Source organism: Bison bison, unplaced genomic scaffold (assembly GCF_000754665.1).
Source record: "Bison bison bison isolate TAMUID 2011002044 unplaced genomic scaffold, Bison_UMD1.0 scf7180017864162, whole genome shotgun sequence".
Lineage (NCBI taxonomy): Eukaryota > Metazoa > Chordata > Mammalia > Artiodactyla > Bovidae > Bison > Bison bison.
In genome coordinates, this window is record NW_011494734.1 from 3,324,908 (window position 1) to 3,341,086 (window position 16,179).

A 16,179-nucleotide genomic window follows, 5' to 3' on the forward strand; every position below is an offset into this window, starting at 1 on the left:
TATTGTCACCCTGTTTATTTAACTTATATGCAGAGTACATCATGAGAAACGCTGGACTGGAAGAAACACAAGCTGGAATCAAGATTGCCAGGAGAAATATCAATAACCTCAGATATGCAGATGACACCACCTTTATGGCAGAAAGTGAAGAGGAACTCAAAAGCCTCTTGATGAAAGTGAAAGTGGAGAGTGAAAAAGTTAGCTTAAAGCTCAACATTCAGAAAACGAAGATCATGGCATCCGGTCCCATCACTTCATGGGAAATAGATGGGGAAACAGTGGAAACAGTGTCAGACTTTGTTTTTCTGGCCTCCAAAATCACTACAGATGGTTACTGCAGCCATGAAATTAAAAGATGCTTACTCCTTGGAAGGAAAGTTGTGACCAACCTAGATAGCATATTCAAAAGCAGAGACATTACTTTGCCAACAAAGGTCCGTGTAGTCAAGGCTATGGTTTTTCCTGTGGTCATGTATGGATGTAAGAGTTGGACTGTGAAGAAGGCTGAGCGCCGAAGAATTGATGCTTTTGAACTGTGGTGTTGGAGAAGACTCTTGAGAGTCCCTTGGACTGCAAGGAGATCCAACCAGTCCATTCTGAAGGAGATCAGCCCTGGGATTTCTTTGGAAGGAATGATGCTAAAGCTGGAACTCCAGTACTTTGGCCACCTCATGTGAAGAGTTGACTCATTGGAAAAGACTCTTATGCTGGGAGGGATTGGGGGCAAGAGGAGAAGGGGACAGCAGAGGATGAGATGGCTGGATCGCATCACTGACTCGATGGACATGAGTCTGAGTGAACTCCGGGAGTTGGTGATGGACAGGGAGGCCTGGTGTGCTGTGATTCATGGGGTCGCAAAGAGTCGGACACGACTGAGTGACTAATCTGATCTGATCTGATCTGAACTATGGTGGAGGTAATGAAGATAATGGTGATCTCCCTCAAAAGATCCTATGCATGCATTGCTACTTAGTGCCCCCAACCCTGCAGCAGGCCACCACTGACCCACGTCTCCACTGGAGATGCCTGGACACTCACAGGCAAGTCTGGGACAGTCTCCTGGGTCCTGGTGCACAAGGTTCTGTTGTGCCCTCCAAGAGTCTATTTCCCAGTCCTGTGTAAGTTCTGGTAGCTCTATGGTGGGATTAGTGGCAACCTCCTCCAAGAGGGCTTATGCCATACCTAAGTCTGCTGCACCCAGAGCCCCTGTCCCTGTGGCAGATCAAGAAACAGTGGCAGACTTTATTTTTGGGGGCTCCAAAATCACTGCAGATGGTGACTACAGCCATGAAGTTCAAAGATGCATACTCCTTGGAAGAAAATTTACGACCAACCTAGACAGCATATTAAAAAGCAGAAACATTACTTTGCCAACAAAGGTCCGTCTAGTCAAGGCTATAGTTTTTCCAGTGGTCATGTATGGATGTGAGAGCTGGACTATAAAGAAAGCTGAGCACTGAAGAATTGATGCTTTTGAACTGTGGTGTTGGAGAAGACTCTTGAGAGTCCCTTGGACTGCAAGGAGATCCAATCAGTCCATCCTAAAGGAGGTCAGTCCTGGGTGTTCATTGGAGGGACTGATGTTGAAGCTGAAACTCCAACTTTGGCCACCTGATGTGAAGAGCTGACTCATTTGAAAAGACCCTGATGCTGGGAAAGATTGAAGGCGAGAGAAGGGGTGACAGGATGAGATGGTTGGATGGCATCACCAACTCAATGGGCATGAGTCTCAGTAAAGTCTGGGAGTTGGTGATGGACAGGGAGGCCTGCCGTGCTGCAGTTCACGGGGTCACAAAGAATTGGACACGACGGAGCAAGTGAACTGAACTGACATCCTCTTTATCCTCTTATCTGTTAATGGACATTGTGTTTCGGCTATTGTAAGTAATGCTGCTATGAACACTGGGGTGCACGTATCTTTTAGAACTATGCTTTTGTCTGGATGTAAATCCTGACGTGGATTGCTGGATCATACGGTAATTTTATTTTTAGTTGAGAAAGTGACTTTTGATGGAAGACTCAGAGGAGGCAAGGGTGTGAGTTTGACTAATTGTGGTTGGGGTGAAAAAGTATGAACAGAGGGCCCAGCCTGAGCTGGCCTGTTGTCACATATTCTTCACTGCTTGCAGGAAATGCCTTATTTCCTCAATTAAATAGCTTTTGAGATCACAGAGATTTGCTGACAACATTTTTGCATTCCTTTCAATATCCTGCACAATATTTCAACAAAGACCATTTGGTAACTGTTGATTTATTGATTCTGCACATCAGTGATCTATAATATCTTTGTATTTAGAGTCATTTTGAAGCAGAGGATGGTATATCCCATCATCTCTACCCCAACACATACATTTCTTTTCTGGAATTTCCTTCTTTTTCAAAAGGTATCTCAGAGTGAATGATAACTGTGGAGACAAGGGAGAAGCAGTCAAGAAACAATCGTGAAGCCTGGGGGCAGGGTCCTCGTTCCCCCTCAAGGGGTTGTTGTTCTTTAGTCTTTAGTCATTAAGTCATGTCAGTATCTTGGTCTGTAGTCCTCCAAGCTCCTCTGTCCTGGGAATTTCCCAGGCAGGAATACTGATGTGGGTTGCTATTTCCTTCTCCAGAGAATCTTCCTGACCCAAGGCTTGAACCTGCATTTCCTGCATTGGCAGGCACATTCTTAACCACTGAGCCAGCAGGGAAGCCCCCAACCCCCACCTCAAGTGATACACAAAACCCTATTTTTAAGCTCTTCTGCAGATACTCAAACCCCGACTGGATAAAAGAAGGTAACTATATGCTGCCCAGAAGTACATCAACCCCAGGCCAAAGGTCTACATGCTGATGATGCGGCCTCCCAAGTATCTCACCACTAACCAGTCAGAAGGATGTCCAGGAGCCCTGTGAACCATTACCATGAAACTCTTCACTACTCCCTTCAGATGGGACACACACTTTTGAGGGCATTGTCCTGCTGTGGCCCCCTTGCCTGGCAAAGCAATAAAGCAATTCTTTGCTACTTCCCCCAAACTCTGTCTCTGAGATTCAATTCAATACTGTGCACAGAGGCTGAGTTTTGGCTACAGTAAATCCACAAAATACCCAGGCGAAAGGGCTCTATGGGCAGTTTGGTGGTTTAGTCGCTAAGTCGTGTCCGACTCTTACGATCCCACGGACTGTCAGGCTCCTCTATCCATGGGATTCTCCGGGCAAGAATACTGGAGTGGATTGCCATTTCTTTCTCCAGGGGAACTTCCCGACCCAGGAATCAAACCCAGGTCTCTTGCATTGCAGGCAGATGATTTACCAATTGAGCTATGAGGGAAGCATCGTGTTCTAACAGATGGAGACATTCAACTCCAGCAAACAATCGAGGCCAGCCAACACCAGAGATGAATGAGGTGGTACAAAGAAAGAGCCAAAGAACTCCCTTCCTTCCTGGTTAGTGTTGTGTGCACCATGAACAGATGTAGCACAGAATTGTGTGAAGGGTAGGGACTCACTGTGGTTTACTGCTGATTGATTGCTTGACCTTAGGTATAGTATTTAAGCTCTCTGAGCTAGTTTCCTTTCCTTAAAAAACACTGGGTTTATGACACCTTTCTTGTAATATTATAAGATTCCAAAAAAATAATAATAATAAGATTCCTAGGTTCATTTAAGGTGTGTAGTGCACCTCAACTTTCTGGATTGAAAGTAACCTCTGCAAAATAATCTCTGGTTCACTTTTGGGAAAAAGAAATTATTGGCAGGTTATCTGATAGTGAAATAACCAATGTGGTTTTGAGAAGCCGGCAAGAAGCTAGGTGGCCCCAGCTGAGATTTTCCATAGGAAGGGTCTGAATGGAGCACACCACTGGCCACTGACACTGGAGGCACAGCAGCTGCCAGTAGGATGGATTCTAAGCTGTCAGTTTCTTTGTGCCACCCCTTTTGATGGTGGTCCGGCGGGAGCGACTGCTTGGCTTAGGTTCTGTGCCCATTCTACCTGCGGGGCTCAGAAGAGCCAGGGCTGGCCACATGGGCCTCCTAGTGCCATGTGATCTCACGCTGTGATAGATCCCTCAAACATGGAATGAGTGTTCCGCTAGACAACAGTCCCCAAAGTAACAAACTTCTGTTACAGATGTGACTGTTTTGTGGTTCTCTGGAAGCAAACTCTTTGCAACTCAGTGGAAGAGCTTTATATCTGGAAAGGAGCTTGTAGCCTCTCATTTGAAAATCTAGACAACCAAGGTCCCAAGACAGGACTAATGCTAGATTACACAGAAAGAGAAGAGCATTCAGCTTTAGAACTTTGGTCCCCTGATTGTTATTCCAGTTCTCCTCACCACATTCTTTCCCATATGTAAAATGGGTATGGTGATAATGCTTACTGCCTGGAGCACTCCTTCGAATGGTTTGGATTTTAGGTCAAGCATCACTTAAAAAAAAAATTGGAGTATAGTTGCTTTACAATCGTGCTTTACTTTCTGCTGTACAATGAAGTGAATTAGCTATATGTATACATATATTCCCTTCCTTTAAAACCTCCCTTCCATCCCACCCCCTGCCCCACTCATCTAGGCCATCACAGAGTACTGAGCTGAGCTTCCTGTGCTAAACAACAGGTTCCCACTTGCTATCTGTTTTACACATGTAGTATGCTAGGGTTAGTTGAATTCCCTGGTGGCTCAGAGGTTAAAGCATCTGCCTCCAATGCAGGAGACCCGGGTTCGATCCCTGGGTCGGGAAGATCCCCTGGAAAAGGAAATGGTAACCCACTCCAGTATTCTTGCCTGGAGAATCCCATGGATGGAGAAGCCTGGTAGGCTACAGTCCATGGGGTCGCAAAGAGTCAGACACGACTGAGTGACTTCACTTCAGACTTTCAGACATGGACTTTTCATGTCCAAGTCATTGCAACCCCATGGACTTCAGCCTGCCAGGCTCCTCTGTCCATGAAATTCTCCAGGCAAGAATACTGGAGTGGGTAGCCATTCCCTTCTTCAGGGGATCTTCCTGACCCAGGGATTGAACCCAGGTCTCCCACTTTGTAGATTCTTTGCTGCCTAAGCCACCAGGGAAGCCTGTATAAACATCAGTCCTAACCTCCCAATTTATCCCACCCTCCCCTTCCCGTTCTGCATTCCTGTGTCTGTTCTCTACATCTGTGTCTCTATTCCTGCTCTACAAATAGGTTCATTTGTACTATTCTTCTAGATTCCACATTTATGCATTAATATATGATATTTGTTTTTCTTAGGGGAGCCGTCTGTCTCCAGTTTCTCCCCAGAGCTGTACTTCCTTTTATTTCTGTACTGGTTTCACTAAACACCCCACTATCTAAGGTAAAAGTTTGGAGTCTGTGTTGGTGTTCCTTTCACTCTTATTCTCACATTCAGAATTGATAGAACTTGGTGATTATAGCCAACCTTATTAGTCTCACCTGTATACTTTTAGCATTCACTTTTTCTTTTCATTCTCACCCAAAGCTGCCTTTTTAGAAGCACCAGGGATGTTTTGCCTGAGAGATTTCTCTGTTAGGGCTCACACAGCCCAGATATGCCACATAGTTAAAAATCCCTGGGAGCAGTCCTCAACCAAAGCCTGATGGAAGTTGATGGATATATTTTGGGTAGAACAACTCTGAAGCATGTTCTGTGCCACTCTCCAGAGGTCTCCGATGTGTCTGAGACCCAACCGCCCACGTGTATAATCTACTCATTGTTGTTGTTCAGTCACTCAGTCGTATCATACTTCTTTGCCACCCCATGGACTGCAGCATGCCAAGCTTCCCTGTCCTTTCCTATCTCCCAGAGTTTGCTCAAATTCATGTCCATTGAGTGGGTGATGCCATCCAACAATCTCATTAATGTAACTGAAATAACTTCCATCTCTTTTCCATCCCCTACTGATGTTTTCTTGGATAATCTCTTCAACAAACTTGCTGTACTCAAATGCTTATCTCCAGGTCTGCTTCTAGCTGTAGTCAACTACAACAGTGACTAGTTAGATATTGGGATAAAGGGAAGAGTTGAGAATGGCTATAGTATTTTTCACTATGGATGATTGGAGGCATCATGAATCATAAGAAAGCTGCTGCTGCTGCTAAGTCACTTCAGTCGTGTCCGACTCTGTGTGACCCCATAGACGGCAGCCCACCAGGCTCCCCTGTCCCTAGGATTCTCCAGGCAAGAACACTGGAGTGGGTTGCCATTTCCTCCTCCAAAGCATGAAAGTGAAAAGTGAAAGTGAAGTCGCTCAGTCATGTCCGACTCTTAGCGACCCCATGGACTGTAGCCCACCATGCTCCTCCGTCCATGGGATTTTCCAGGCAAGAGTACTGGAGTAGGGTGCCATTGCCTTCTCCAATAAGGAAGCTAATATGTATTTAATATTTTAGATACTAGATAATTGAAACTGTAGTGCTGGCAGAATCACCCACTTGGACATGTTCAGTAGAGAGTTGAGAATATGGAATTGGAGACCAGGAGAGATGTAGAGACAGGAGCTAAGGATCTAGGAGTTATCAGTGTACATTGTTGTTTAGTTGCTAAGTGGGTTCCTTCAGTGTATGTAGGTGGGTGCTAAATGCATGAAAATGGTTAAGATGGCCAAAATGCTCATGTACAGAGGAAAGAACAGGGAAAATGGACATTGAATGTGAAGTGGCAGTCTCTAAAAACAAACACTAAATATCATTCGTATCTTCTCTCCCAAAACAGCTTAGCTAGGCAAGGAGTAATTTCTTTTTCTTTTTCTGGCTGTGCCAAAAGGCTTATGGGATCTTAGTTTCCTGCCCAAGGATCAAACCCAGACCCTTGGCAGTTAGAGTGTGGAGTCTTAACCACTGGACCGCCAGGGAATTCTCAGTAATTTCTAAGTAGTATTTAAATCCACAGTGCCTGGGTAGTAAACTCAAGAAATGTAGAATTAAGTTATATCTATGCTACAAAGTTATTACAAAGCAAAGATCAGACTCTGTACCTCTGTGCTCAATTTTTTTTTTTTTTTTTTTTGGCCCCACAGCTCTGGCATGTGGTAGCCTAGTTCCCCATCAAGGATCAGACCTACATCCCTGGCATTGGAAGGCAGATTCTTAACCCCTAGAGTGCAGGGGATGGCCTCCCTAGAGGGGCTCAGACAGTAAAGAAACCGCTTGCAATGCAGGAGACCTCGGTTCAATCCCTGGGTTGGGAAGATCCCCTGGAGAAGGGCATAGCAACCCACACTAGTATTCTTGCCTGGAGAATCCCCATGGACAGAGAAGCCTGGAGGGCTACAGTCCACCAGGTTGCAAAGAGTCAGACATGACTGAGTGGCTAAGCACAAGCACACAGACTGTGGGGGAAGTCTCTCTGCTCAATTTTGAAGACATTGTTTTTCAGTATCTCTTATAAAAACCTATAATTTCACCCATCACCCCACACATTCTAATTTACTCTAACAGGGAGGTGTGTTAACTAGCTGAGGAGACAGAAGATAACGTGTTTTCTACATATTGCCAGTTAGCTTAGTTACTTAGAGCAGGATGCTGGTGATACCAAAGTCTGTGACCCCAGCACTAATATGGTTTTTGAGCTGATGGAGAGATTATAAAGCAGTAAATAAGCCTAAAGTATTTAACCTTAGGGCTCCAGTTACCTGTCGTTGGTAGGACTTTGGAGGTGGTATTTAACCTCACCCAAGAAGTTTAAATACTTGGAATCCTTCATATAGTTTAAGGATAAAGTGAGATAATGCTCAGAAGTGCTGAGATTCCTCAGCCTAGCACAGTCAAGAACTGGTTCAGTTCAGTTCAGTAGCTCAGTCGTATCTGACTCTTTGCGACCCCATGAACCGCAGCGCGCCAGGCCTCCCTGTCCATCACCAACTCCCGGAGTTCACTCAAACTCATGTCCGTCAAGTCAGTGATGCCATTCAGCCATCTCATCCTCTGTCATCCCCTTCTTCTCCTGCCCCCAATCCCTCCCAGCATCAGGGTCTTTTCCAATGAGTCAACTCTTCGCATGAGGTGGCCAAAGTGTTGGAGTTTCAGCTTCAGCATCAGTCCTTCCAATGAACACTCAGGACTGATCTCCTTTAGGATGGACTGATTGGATCTCCTTGCAGTCCAAGGGACTCTCAAGAGTCTTCTCTAACACCACAGTTCAAAAGCATCAATTCTTCGGCGCTCAGCTTTCTTCACAGTCCAACTCTCACATCCATACATGACCACTGGAAAAACCATAGCCTTGACTAGACGGACCTTTGTTGGCAAAGTGATGTCTCTGCTTTTTAATATGCTATCTAGGTTGGTCATAACTTTCCTTCCAAGGAGTAAGCGTCTTTTAATTTCATGGCTGCAATCACCACCCGCAGTGATTCTGGAGCCCCCAAAAATAAAGTCTGACACTGTTTCCCCATCTATTTCCCATGAAGTGATACTTTCCGTAGCGTGCTTTAAGGAAACAACAGTTTAGTTTATTTGTTCTGCCTTTCAAGTACTAGATCAGACCGCAAATCCGCACACTTCCATACGTGTAAGATGTCCCGCATTCCCCGGTGCCACAAAACATTACGCTCTTTACGACAGTGTACGACGCCGGGCCTGACAGGCGCGCACCACGCGGGCCAATCGTGCAGCGCCCGACCGATGACGTAGGCCGCGCTCGTGCATGCGCAGGGCGGGGAGACCTTGGGGAGGCGGCGGAGACGCTTAGCGGAGGTGAAATCCTTGGCAGAAAGGAAAGTGTAGCGGCAAGATGCAGAGCTGGAGTCGTGTGTACTGTTCCTTGGTCAAGGTGAGGGCCCACTGGGTGGGATCGTGCTGAATCAGGCCCAGAGAGGCCCACTGACGGGATCCGGGACGCGGCCTAAGTGTGGGTGTGGGAGAGACCGGCGGCCAGGCCGGGACCACCTGGGACTCCACCCGCGACTCCACCCCTGAACCCGCTCACCTGGGGCGGCGGCTTGGAGGCAGAAGCCTGGGCCGTGGAGAGCTCCGCCGGTTGTGTGACGGCCAACAACCACACACAGTCTCCTCCCAAGCCTGGGCCTGGAGCCTGGGAGTCCCGCATAGGCCCTTCCACCCTGGCGGAGAAAGTAGGAGTCACCCTTGCCCGTTATGGTTGACTTTTTCGTAGTTCTAATTCCGGCCCTAGTGGCCTTTTGCAGTAGACAGGCTTGGGCCACCGCTTGAAAGACTCAGACTGAGCCCTAACTCTTGGCCCCAGGAATTCCTCAAAGGTCCCTTTAGTGTTTGCAGCTTTAAGCGAGCGTGCATTGACCTCCCCCTTAGAGCTTGTATTTTGAATTGTAGCAGGTTATCAAGATAGCCTTCCCTTTACATCAATGTACCGAATACAGCCAAATTGTATATATTTGGGTTTGTGACTGAATACAGTATTGACGGAGACCTTAAAAATAATAGAGAAGTTAGACTCCTTTGTTTCAAGATGAGTAGCCTATGTTTCGCAAAGTTAATGTAACAAGCTAGATGTACGTTTAGTGAGAGAGCTGGGACTGAAACTCAGCCCTGGTCTCTACTCTGCTGTTCTTTGGTCCGCTGTCCTCACCTCAAGTGCAAGCCTTGCCTTGAAGTAGACAGCGTTCCTAGATCAACGTGTAGGATTTTTCACTGCCTACTTTGATAGGAGCTCTTTGCAGTTGTTCCTTTGTGCCTCACTGTTCTTAGGAAAATAGTAGCCATCCATGTTTAGAGATTGTTGTGGAGTTATGATGCAGTTTGTAACACTAGTAGCTCTTGGGTCCGAGTACATGGTGCATTTTCCTAAGGTATCTTGTCTAATTTTCTGTTCATTTTGTGTGGTTCAGGTACATCTCCATAGATTGTACATGGTAGTTTTGATTTTAGGAAACAATAATTACATGTAAAAGGATTTGCATAATGTAGATTATCCAAGTACTTAAGCTGAAACTTTAAACGCTTTGCTATGCTAAGTCGCTTCAGTCATGTTTGACTCTGTGCGACCCCATAGACGGCAGCCCACCAGGCTCCCCCGTCCCTGGGATTCTCCAGGCAAGAACAGTGGAGTGGGTTGCCATTTCCTTCTCCAGTGCATGAAAGAGAAGAGTGAAAGTGACGTCGCTCAGTCGTGTCCGACTCTTAGCGACCCCATGGACTGCAGCCTACCAGGCTCCTCTGTCCATGGATTTTCCAGGCAAGAGTACTGGAGTGGGGTGCCATTGCCTTCTCCATTAAACGCTTTAGTTAATGCCATTAAAATAATCTCTGGCGCCAAAAGTTAGCCATGCCTTCTGAAAATAAAATAAAACGTAAGCACCATTTAATAACATGTTTTAGTTAGGTAAAAAAATGAAATGATATGTTGAACACGTATAAAAAAAGTGTGGCAAGCTGATTGTTTTTACAAAAGAGCAGAAATTGTTGTGTAACCTCCCTGTGTCAGTGGAAGATACATTAGCAATCATTGCTCGATACATTTGACTCGTTATTGACTTCATGGATCTTTAGTAGTTTTGAATTCATATTTTACATAATAGGATCATTTTCTTTTCTTTTTTTCAGAGAGGCCATTTCAGTCGAATATCTCATGGTCTGCAAGGAGTTTCTGTAGTGCCACTAAGAACTTATGCAGATCAACCAAGTAAGTACTTAGTAAAACAGGTTTTGCTCATATTTCCTTTATATTTAAATGTAAAAGCAAGTGAATGTTAAGAGTAACTAAGAGCAAAGTAATTAGCTATAAAATTCATTTGTTCAAATGTTTGTTCACTTAAATGCTCTGTTGAACAGGTAGTGTGTTCCAGGTGGTGAACAAGAAAAAGCCTTGCTCTTACAGAACTTGAAGTCTGATGGTGAAATACAAACAGTATACAAGAAACAGGGAAATAATTTGGGAAGTGGTTGAAAATGAAGTCTGGTAATTGGGGGTAGGGTGACTATTTTAGATAGTGTATCAGGCCTTTTCTGTGCAAGGGCCTGAGTAAGGTGAGGGTGTGAGAAGGTAATTTCAGGCAGAGGGAACCAGCAGTGAGAAGGGTCTGAGGTAGGAATTGAGTTGTGTGGTTTAAGGAATAGCAAGAAGGTTATTGTGGCTAGGGGGTTTCCGTTTTAAAGTTATGGACTACTACTGCGGGATGCCTGGGTCCAGCCTCTGGGCTGGGAGCTAAGAGCCTACATATTGTGCCAAGAAAATAAAAAGTTAATTCTGTCCTCTGGTAAGACTGAGTGTGTTAGTTGCTTAACACTGTTTAGAATGATGAGACATCTCTTTGTGTGCTGAATGGAAATCTTAATGGGCTTATCAAAAGCACATTTTAAAGATTAGAAAAATGTACCCTGAAAGGAAGCTATGGATTATGAATATTTTCTTCTTTTACACTTTTCTGTATTTTTGAAGTTTCTATAAAGGATATGTACTTAAAAAAAAAAAAAGGTATTTAAAACAGGAAGTTCTTGGATTTATAATAAGATACTTTGGCTTCCCAGTACCAAGACTATTGATTATTTGAAATCATGTTTTGACATTTTTTGAAATTTCTTGTATAATCATAAGTAAAGTTGTATGTTGATGTCTTAAAGCTTACCTGGGGGTAACTGTGACCATTGGTCTTCCTGCATTCTGTGAAATAATTTTTTCCTGTATCCTTAAACTGTTGTCAGACTACTGGCATTTGGTATATTTTATTCTTAGGAGAGAGGGTAGGAGGAGGATTCTGGTCAGTAATGACCAACAGTGGGTGATTTACCCTTGCTTTGAACAGGTCAAAAAAATCCTTTAAAAAATACAAATTTGGTGGAGGAGAAAGTTCAACCCGTTATATCCCCTTTCCCTTTCAGTTTCACTGAGGTATAGTTGGTATACACTCTTTGTTTCTTTTGTTAAATGGAAATTCTTAATTCAGCAGGAGATTTTCGTTTCCAAAGCATGCCAAGTAAAGACTTTTTATGGCTCACTCTGCACCTTTGGTGTTACATATTCAACAAAGTTTCATTTAGTACCTTCTATCTGCTAGGCTGTCCCTGAGCAGGAATTTAGATTGTAATGTTGCAGGCATAACTGAGCATTCATATTGAGTAGATTATAAATCCTTTAGTACTCGTGTAGATACTGTGTGTAAAGTCTTTGGTTGGATGCAGTAACAAGTATTTTATGTACATATTTATATTTGTCTATTTATTTAATGACTGACCTTTCTTCAAGAGTGTACACTTCTTTAGGGCAAGGACTGAATGTGACTGCTTATCACCGAAAATAGACCAGTGGGTACTCAGTTCTTATTTACTGAATAAACCCTGGGATCATGTCTGTTTTAGTTATGCTCCATCACAAGCATCCAGTATGGTGCCTGGTATACAGTAAGTGTCCAGAAACAACAGTGATACTAACTGATGCAACAACAGTGATATTAGCGGATGCATTGAGTGCTTACTCTGTCTCAAGCACAGTCTTTAATCCTTGTGGCTGCCCCACCAGTTATGTACTGCTGATTTCTCCTTTATGAAATTGAGGACCTGAGTTTAGTGCGCTGAGCTAGGAAATCTGTCGTTTACCAGCTGTGTAGCTGGGGAAATTCTTCTGACTCTAGAACTTAAACACTCTTAATCACTGATCTGTTTGACCTGTCTCCTTAGATGAGTATTGGTTGACCAGCTTGAGAAGTTTGAGCTTATTATGATACAGTCCCTGTTACAGCATCTGGGTGATTTCTGAATCTGGGCCAAGTTCATCAGGTTGTGTTGTTATTGATATGACCCATTTCATGACAGATACTTATAGCACTTAGTCACATTTGTTACATCCATCTGTTCATTTACTCATTATTTCAACAAAGTCTATACTATGTCCTGGTTATTATACTAGTTGCTGGGATACACTAGAGGATAAGACAGACAAGATGCAGCTTTATAGTTTGCAGGGGGAAGATAAACACTGAACAAATTATTATAGTTATGATGAAGACTCCATTGATGGAGCATATAGCTATATATGATAGCTATATATGGATTGAGACTGGTCACAATTATTTTCCTAAGGAAATTAATGTTGATATCTGAAAAGCGTTGTGGGAGCATGTGTGGAAGGAGGTGTTCCAGGTAGAAGAAATGGCATGTAGGGATATTTTGACGTGAGAAGGAGTGTAGTGCATTTGAGGAGATTGAAAGGGCCAGTGTGGCTGAATATGTTGATAGTTGAGAGTTGATGTTTCCAGGTTACAAAAGACACTATTTTAAGGGCAGTTGGAGGTCACTGAAGTGTTCTAAGCAGGAGCATGATATAATCATATTTGTTTTTAAAGCTCATTCTGTTGCACATTTGGAGTTTTTATACTTTTTCTTTCTCTCTCATTAGACTGTAAGAACCAGGGCTCTGCCATTTATTGGTAGCCCAATAGCTTAGAATAGTGTCTGTAATGTGAAAGGTATGCTCTCAGCATTTATTTTCTAGGTAGGTGGAGCAGAATGTGTGTGGGTAGACCAACACAGGGCTGGGTGCAAGCTACCAGTAATTCATTATTGCTGAAGCTTACACCACATGATACTGGTGGATGAGCAGAATGTGGTGGGAGACGAGGCTGGAGAAAGTTATTGAAGAGATTTGGATGTGCACTTAGGAACTTGAACTTTATCTAACAAGAAATAGGGAGACCAATGAGAAGCAAAAGAATAAGATCTGAGTTGGATTTTGTCAGGATGTAGTTGTGTAGGGTATTATGGAGGGTGGGAATCTACTGGAGGCTGCAAGACCAAAGATGGGAGATGGATCTAAGGAGAGACGAAACATGTGTTGAGTGCCCAGTAGGTACCTGGCATCCTCCCAGGGTCTTGACATATCTTACCTCTGGCCTTTCAACCCCGGGATGTAGGTATTACTGTCACTATTATGGCTATATTGCATCAAGGCCCAGGGAGATTAAATAATTTTCCCAAGAATTTAAGGGATGGTAGAGCTTATATTTGAACTCAGATTTGTTTTACTTCGCCATTCTTTCTTCTTTTACTGTGTTTCTCTTTGCTCATGAACTAGGAGGTTGTAGGATTATGATCAGAAAGTAAAGTATTAAAATTCAAGAGTTTCTTTGAATCCAAGCAGTTTTGGGTGATTAAGGTATAGAATGTGACTATGGAAATAGGCTGAAGATTAAGGCTATTGATAATTTTAAAACATGGGACTTCCCCAGAGGTCCAGTGGGTAAGACTCCATCTTCCAACACACGTGACACAGGTTCAGTCCCTGGTCCGGGAGCTGAGGTCCCACATGCTGTGGGGTGTGGCCAAAATTAACAAATAAATACATTAAAAAAAAGTCTCTCTCCCCCCAATACACAACAAAAGATGATAAACCTTATCATGTAGCTCTTATATTCATTTAGTGAATTTGGCAATTAATGATTACTGCCTTATAATATTTGTTCTTGTTCCTTAAAAGACAATTATTAATTGTTTTCTACAATTGATTTCTCTACGTTTTGATATGTACCTGTTTTCCCTAACTATACTGTGAGATTTCTGAAGATAGTGATGATTTCCTCATAGGGTAGGCATTCATGAAATTTTATTTCATTCTGATAATGAAGAACTTTTTGTCATTTTGCTTGGAATTCCTGATTGCCCTGGAGATGATGGGACCATCTGAGTGGTTTGGAAGGCATAATGGTACAGGAGCACAGTCTTCAGAATCTGAACAACTTAACGTAAATGCTGGCTGGTCACTTACTAGTTGTATAACCTTATGCAGGTTATTTAATTCCCCTCAGCCTTATCTGCTCCCTGTTAAATGGCAGTAATAGTTATGTAACAGATGTCCTTAGTCTTAAATAAGACAACCAGAAGCATTTAGCTCACTGCCTGGCATGTAGTAAATTATCCAAGTGGTAAATAATATTGCAGACTGACTTTTTAATACACATGTTGTATTTGTTGATGATTATAATTGGTTTGTAGCCCGACACCTTTATTTTAGTGGTAGCCTTGATTATATGGTATCCTTAGTTTCTTCCTATTGGTGTAATAAGCAATATTTTGTAACTTTTAGAGCACTTTTCCCTGCTTTTTCTTTCCATTCATTTCATGGTATTGACTAAGTTGGTCACCACTTATTGTACCCAGTATTTTTTTTTTTTTTTAAGTATCAGCCTGATAGCTTCCTCTTGGTATTTCACTGCCACCTGAAATGTAGATTACTATCCAGCTGTCCTTTGCTGTTTTGGCTTAGTCATCTTTCTCTTAGGCTATCAATTTGCATTTCCTTTTCTGTTTTTCTTTTTCACTTGTAAAGGCTGATGCTAGTTTTAAATTTTCTGTTAAATGTTCTCTAAATTAATGCATTTTGTTTAACTACTTTGCCATATCCTAATTTTTAAAACTATGTATAGGAACCAAATTGAGAAATACTTTTTGACAAGGAAATAGTGAGTCAGAATCATGTGTTAAAACCCTTCACTTGCAAGCAGCCTTTGCTAAAGGTGAATGCTGGCTGGCTTGTTTTTCCAGTATTTTATTTTGAAAAATTGCAAATATTTAGAAAAGTTGGAAAAATTTTACAGTGAATACCCATGGATTCTTCGCATTTTTCTGTACTTACATTATCACATGTCTGTCCATTCATATACATATCCATTCATTCATCTTACTTTTCTGATGCATTTCAAAGTAAATTGCAGACATTGGTATACTTTCCCTAAATAATGGCTTATTTTTAAAACTTTGCCCTGAATCATACCCATATGATGACATGCCACAGTCCATGGGATCACAAAGAATGGGACACAACTGAGCGACTGAACTGAATGCCCTCCTATACTTCAGCTGACAGATCTTTAAATGAAGACTTTTCTTCTTTCCCTTCATCTTTGTGCTTCCTAGCATGTTAGTGGGATTCTCATGGAATGGAACAACCAGTATCTTCAGTGCAAGCTGAACTGTTTCTTGGTATTTTCCGTAGCTTTGAAAAAGACCTAAGATCACATAGTAAATTGGGAAATAAAACACACGTTTTTGACTTTTTTGTATTTAAGTTTATTCAATAAACCTGTATATTATAATTTAAAATATGTTAAAAATTTAGGCAAGAAATAAGTTTTTTAGCTTGTATTTAGATTACTGTGAAATTAAAAATTAGACCCAAACTAAGGGATGTTGGTTAGGTCTTCATTTGGTTCAAGGTTTGAAAATAGAAATGTATTTTATAGAAATTTCTATTTGAAAATCAAAATATATTTTATTATATATTTAATTCTGAACATGAA

The 16,179-nt window shown here is 42.6% G+C and overlaps 1 protein-coding gene across 2 annotated transcripts in view; it reads left to right on the top strand.

The window, feature by feature from the left end:
• Positions 1 to 8,598: 8,598 nt before the first annotated feature.
• DLD (dihydrolipoamide dehydrogenase) overlaps positions 8,599 to 16,179 on the top strand; it is a 44,087-nt gene continuing 36,506 nt past the window's right edge. For both annotated transcript variants that reach the window (XR_825406.1, XM_010841478.1), the window contains exons 1-2: positions 8,599 to 8,747; positions 10,496 to 10,574. Coding sequence is in view for 1 of the 2 variants with exons in the window: in XM_010841478.1 (XP_010839780.1) it covers positions 8,709 to 8,747; positions 10,496 to 10,574 (118 nt within the window). In the remaining variant the exon portion in view is untranslated. The remainder of the gene's footprint in view (positions 8,748 to 10,495; positions 10,575 to 16,179) is intronic.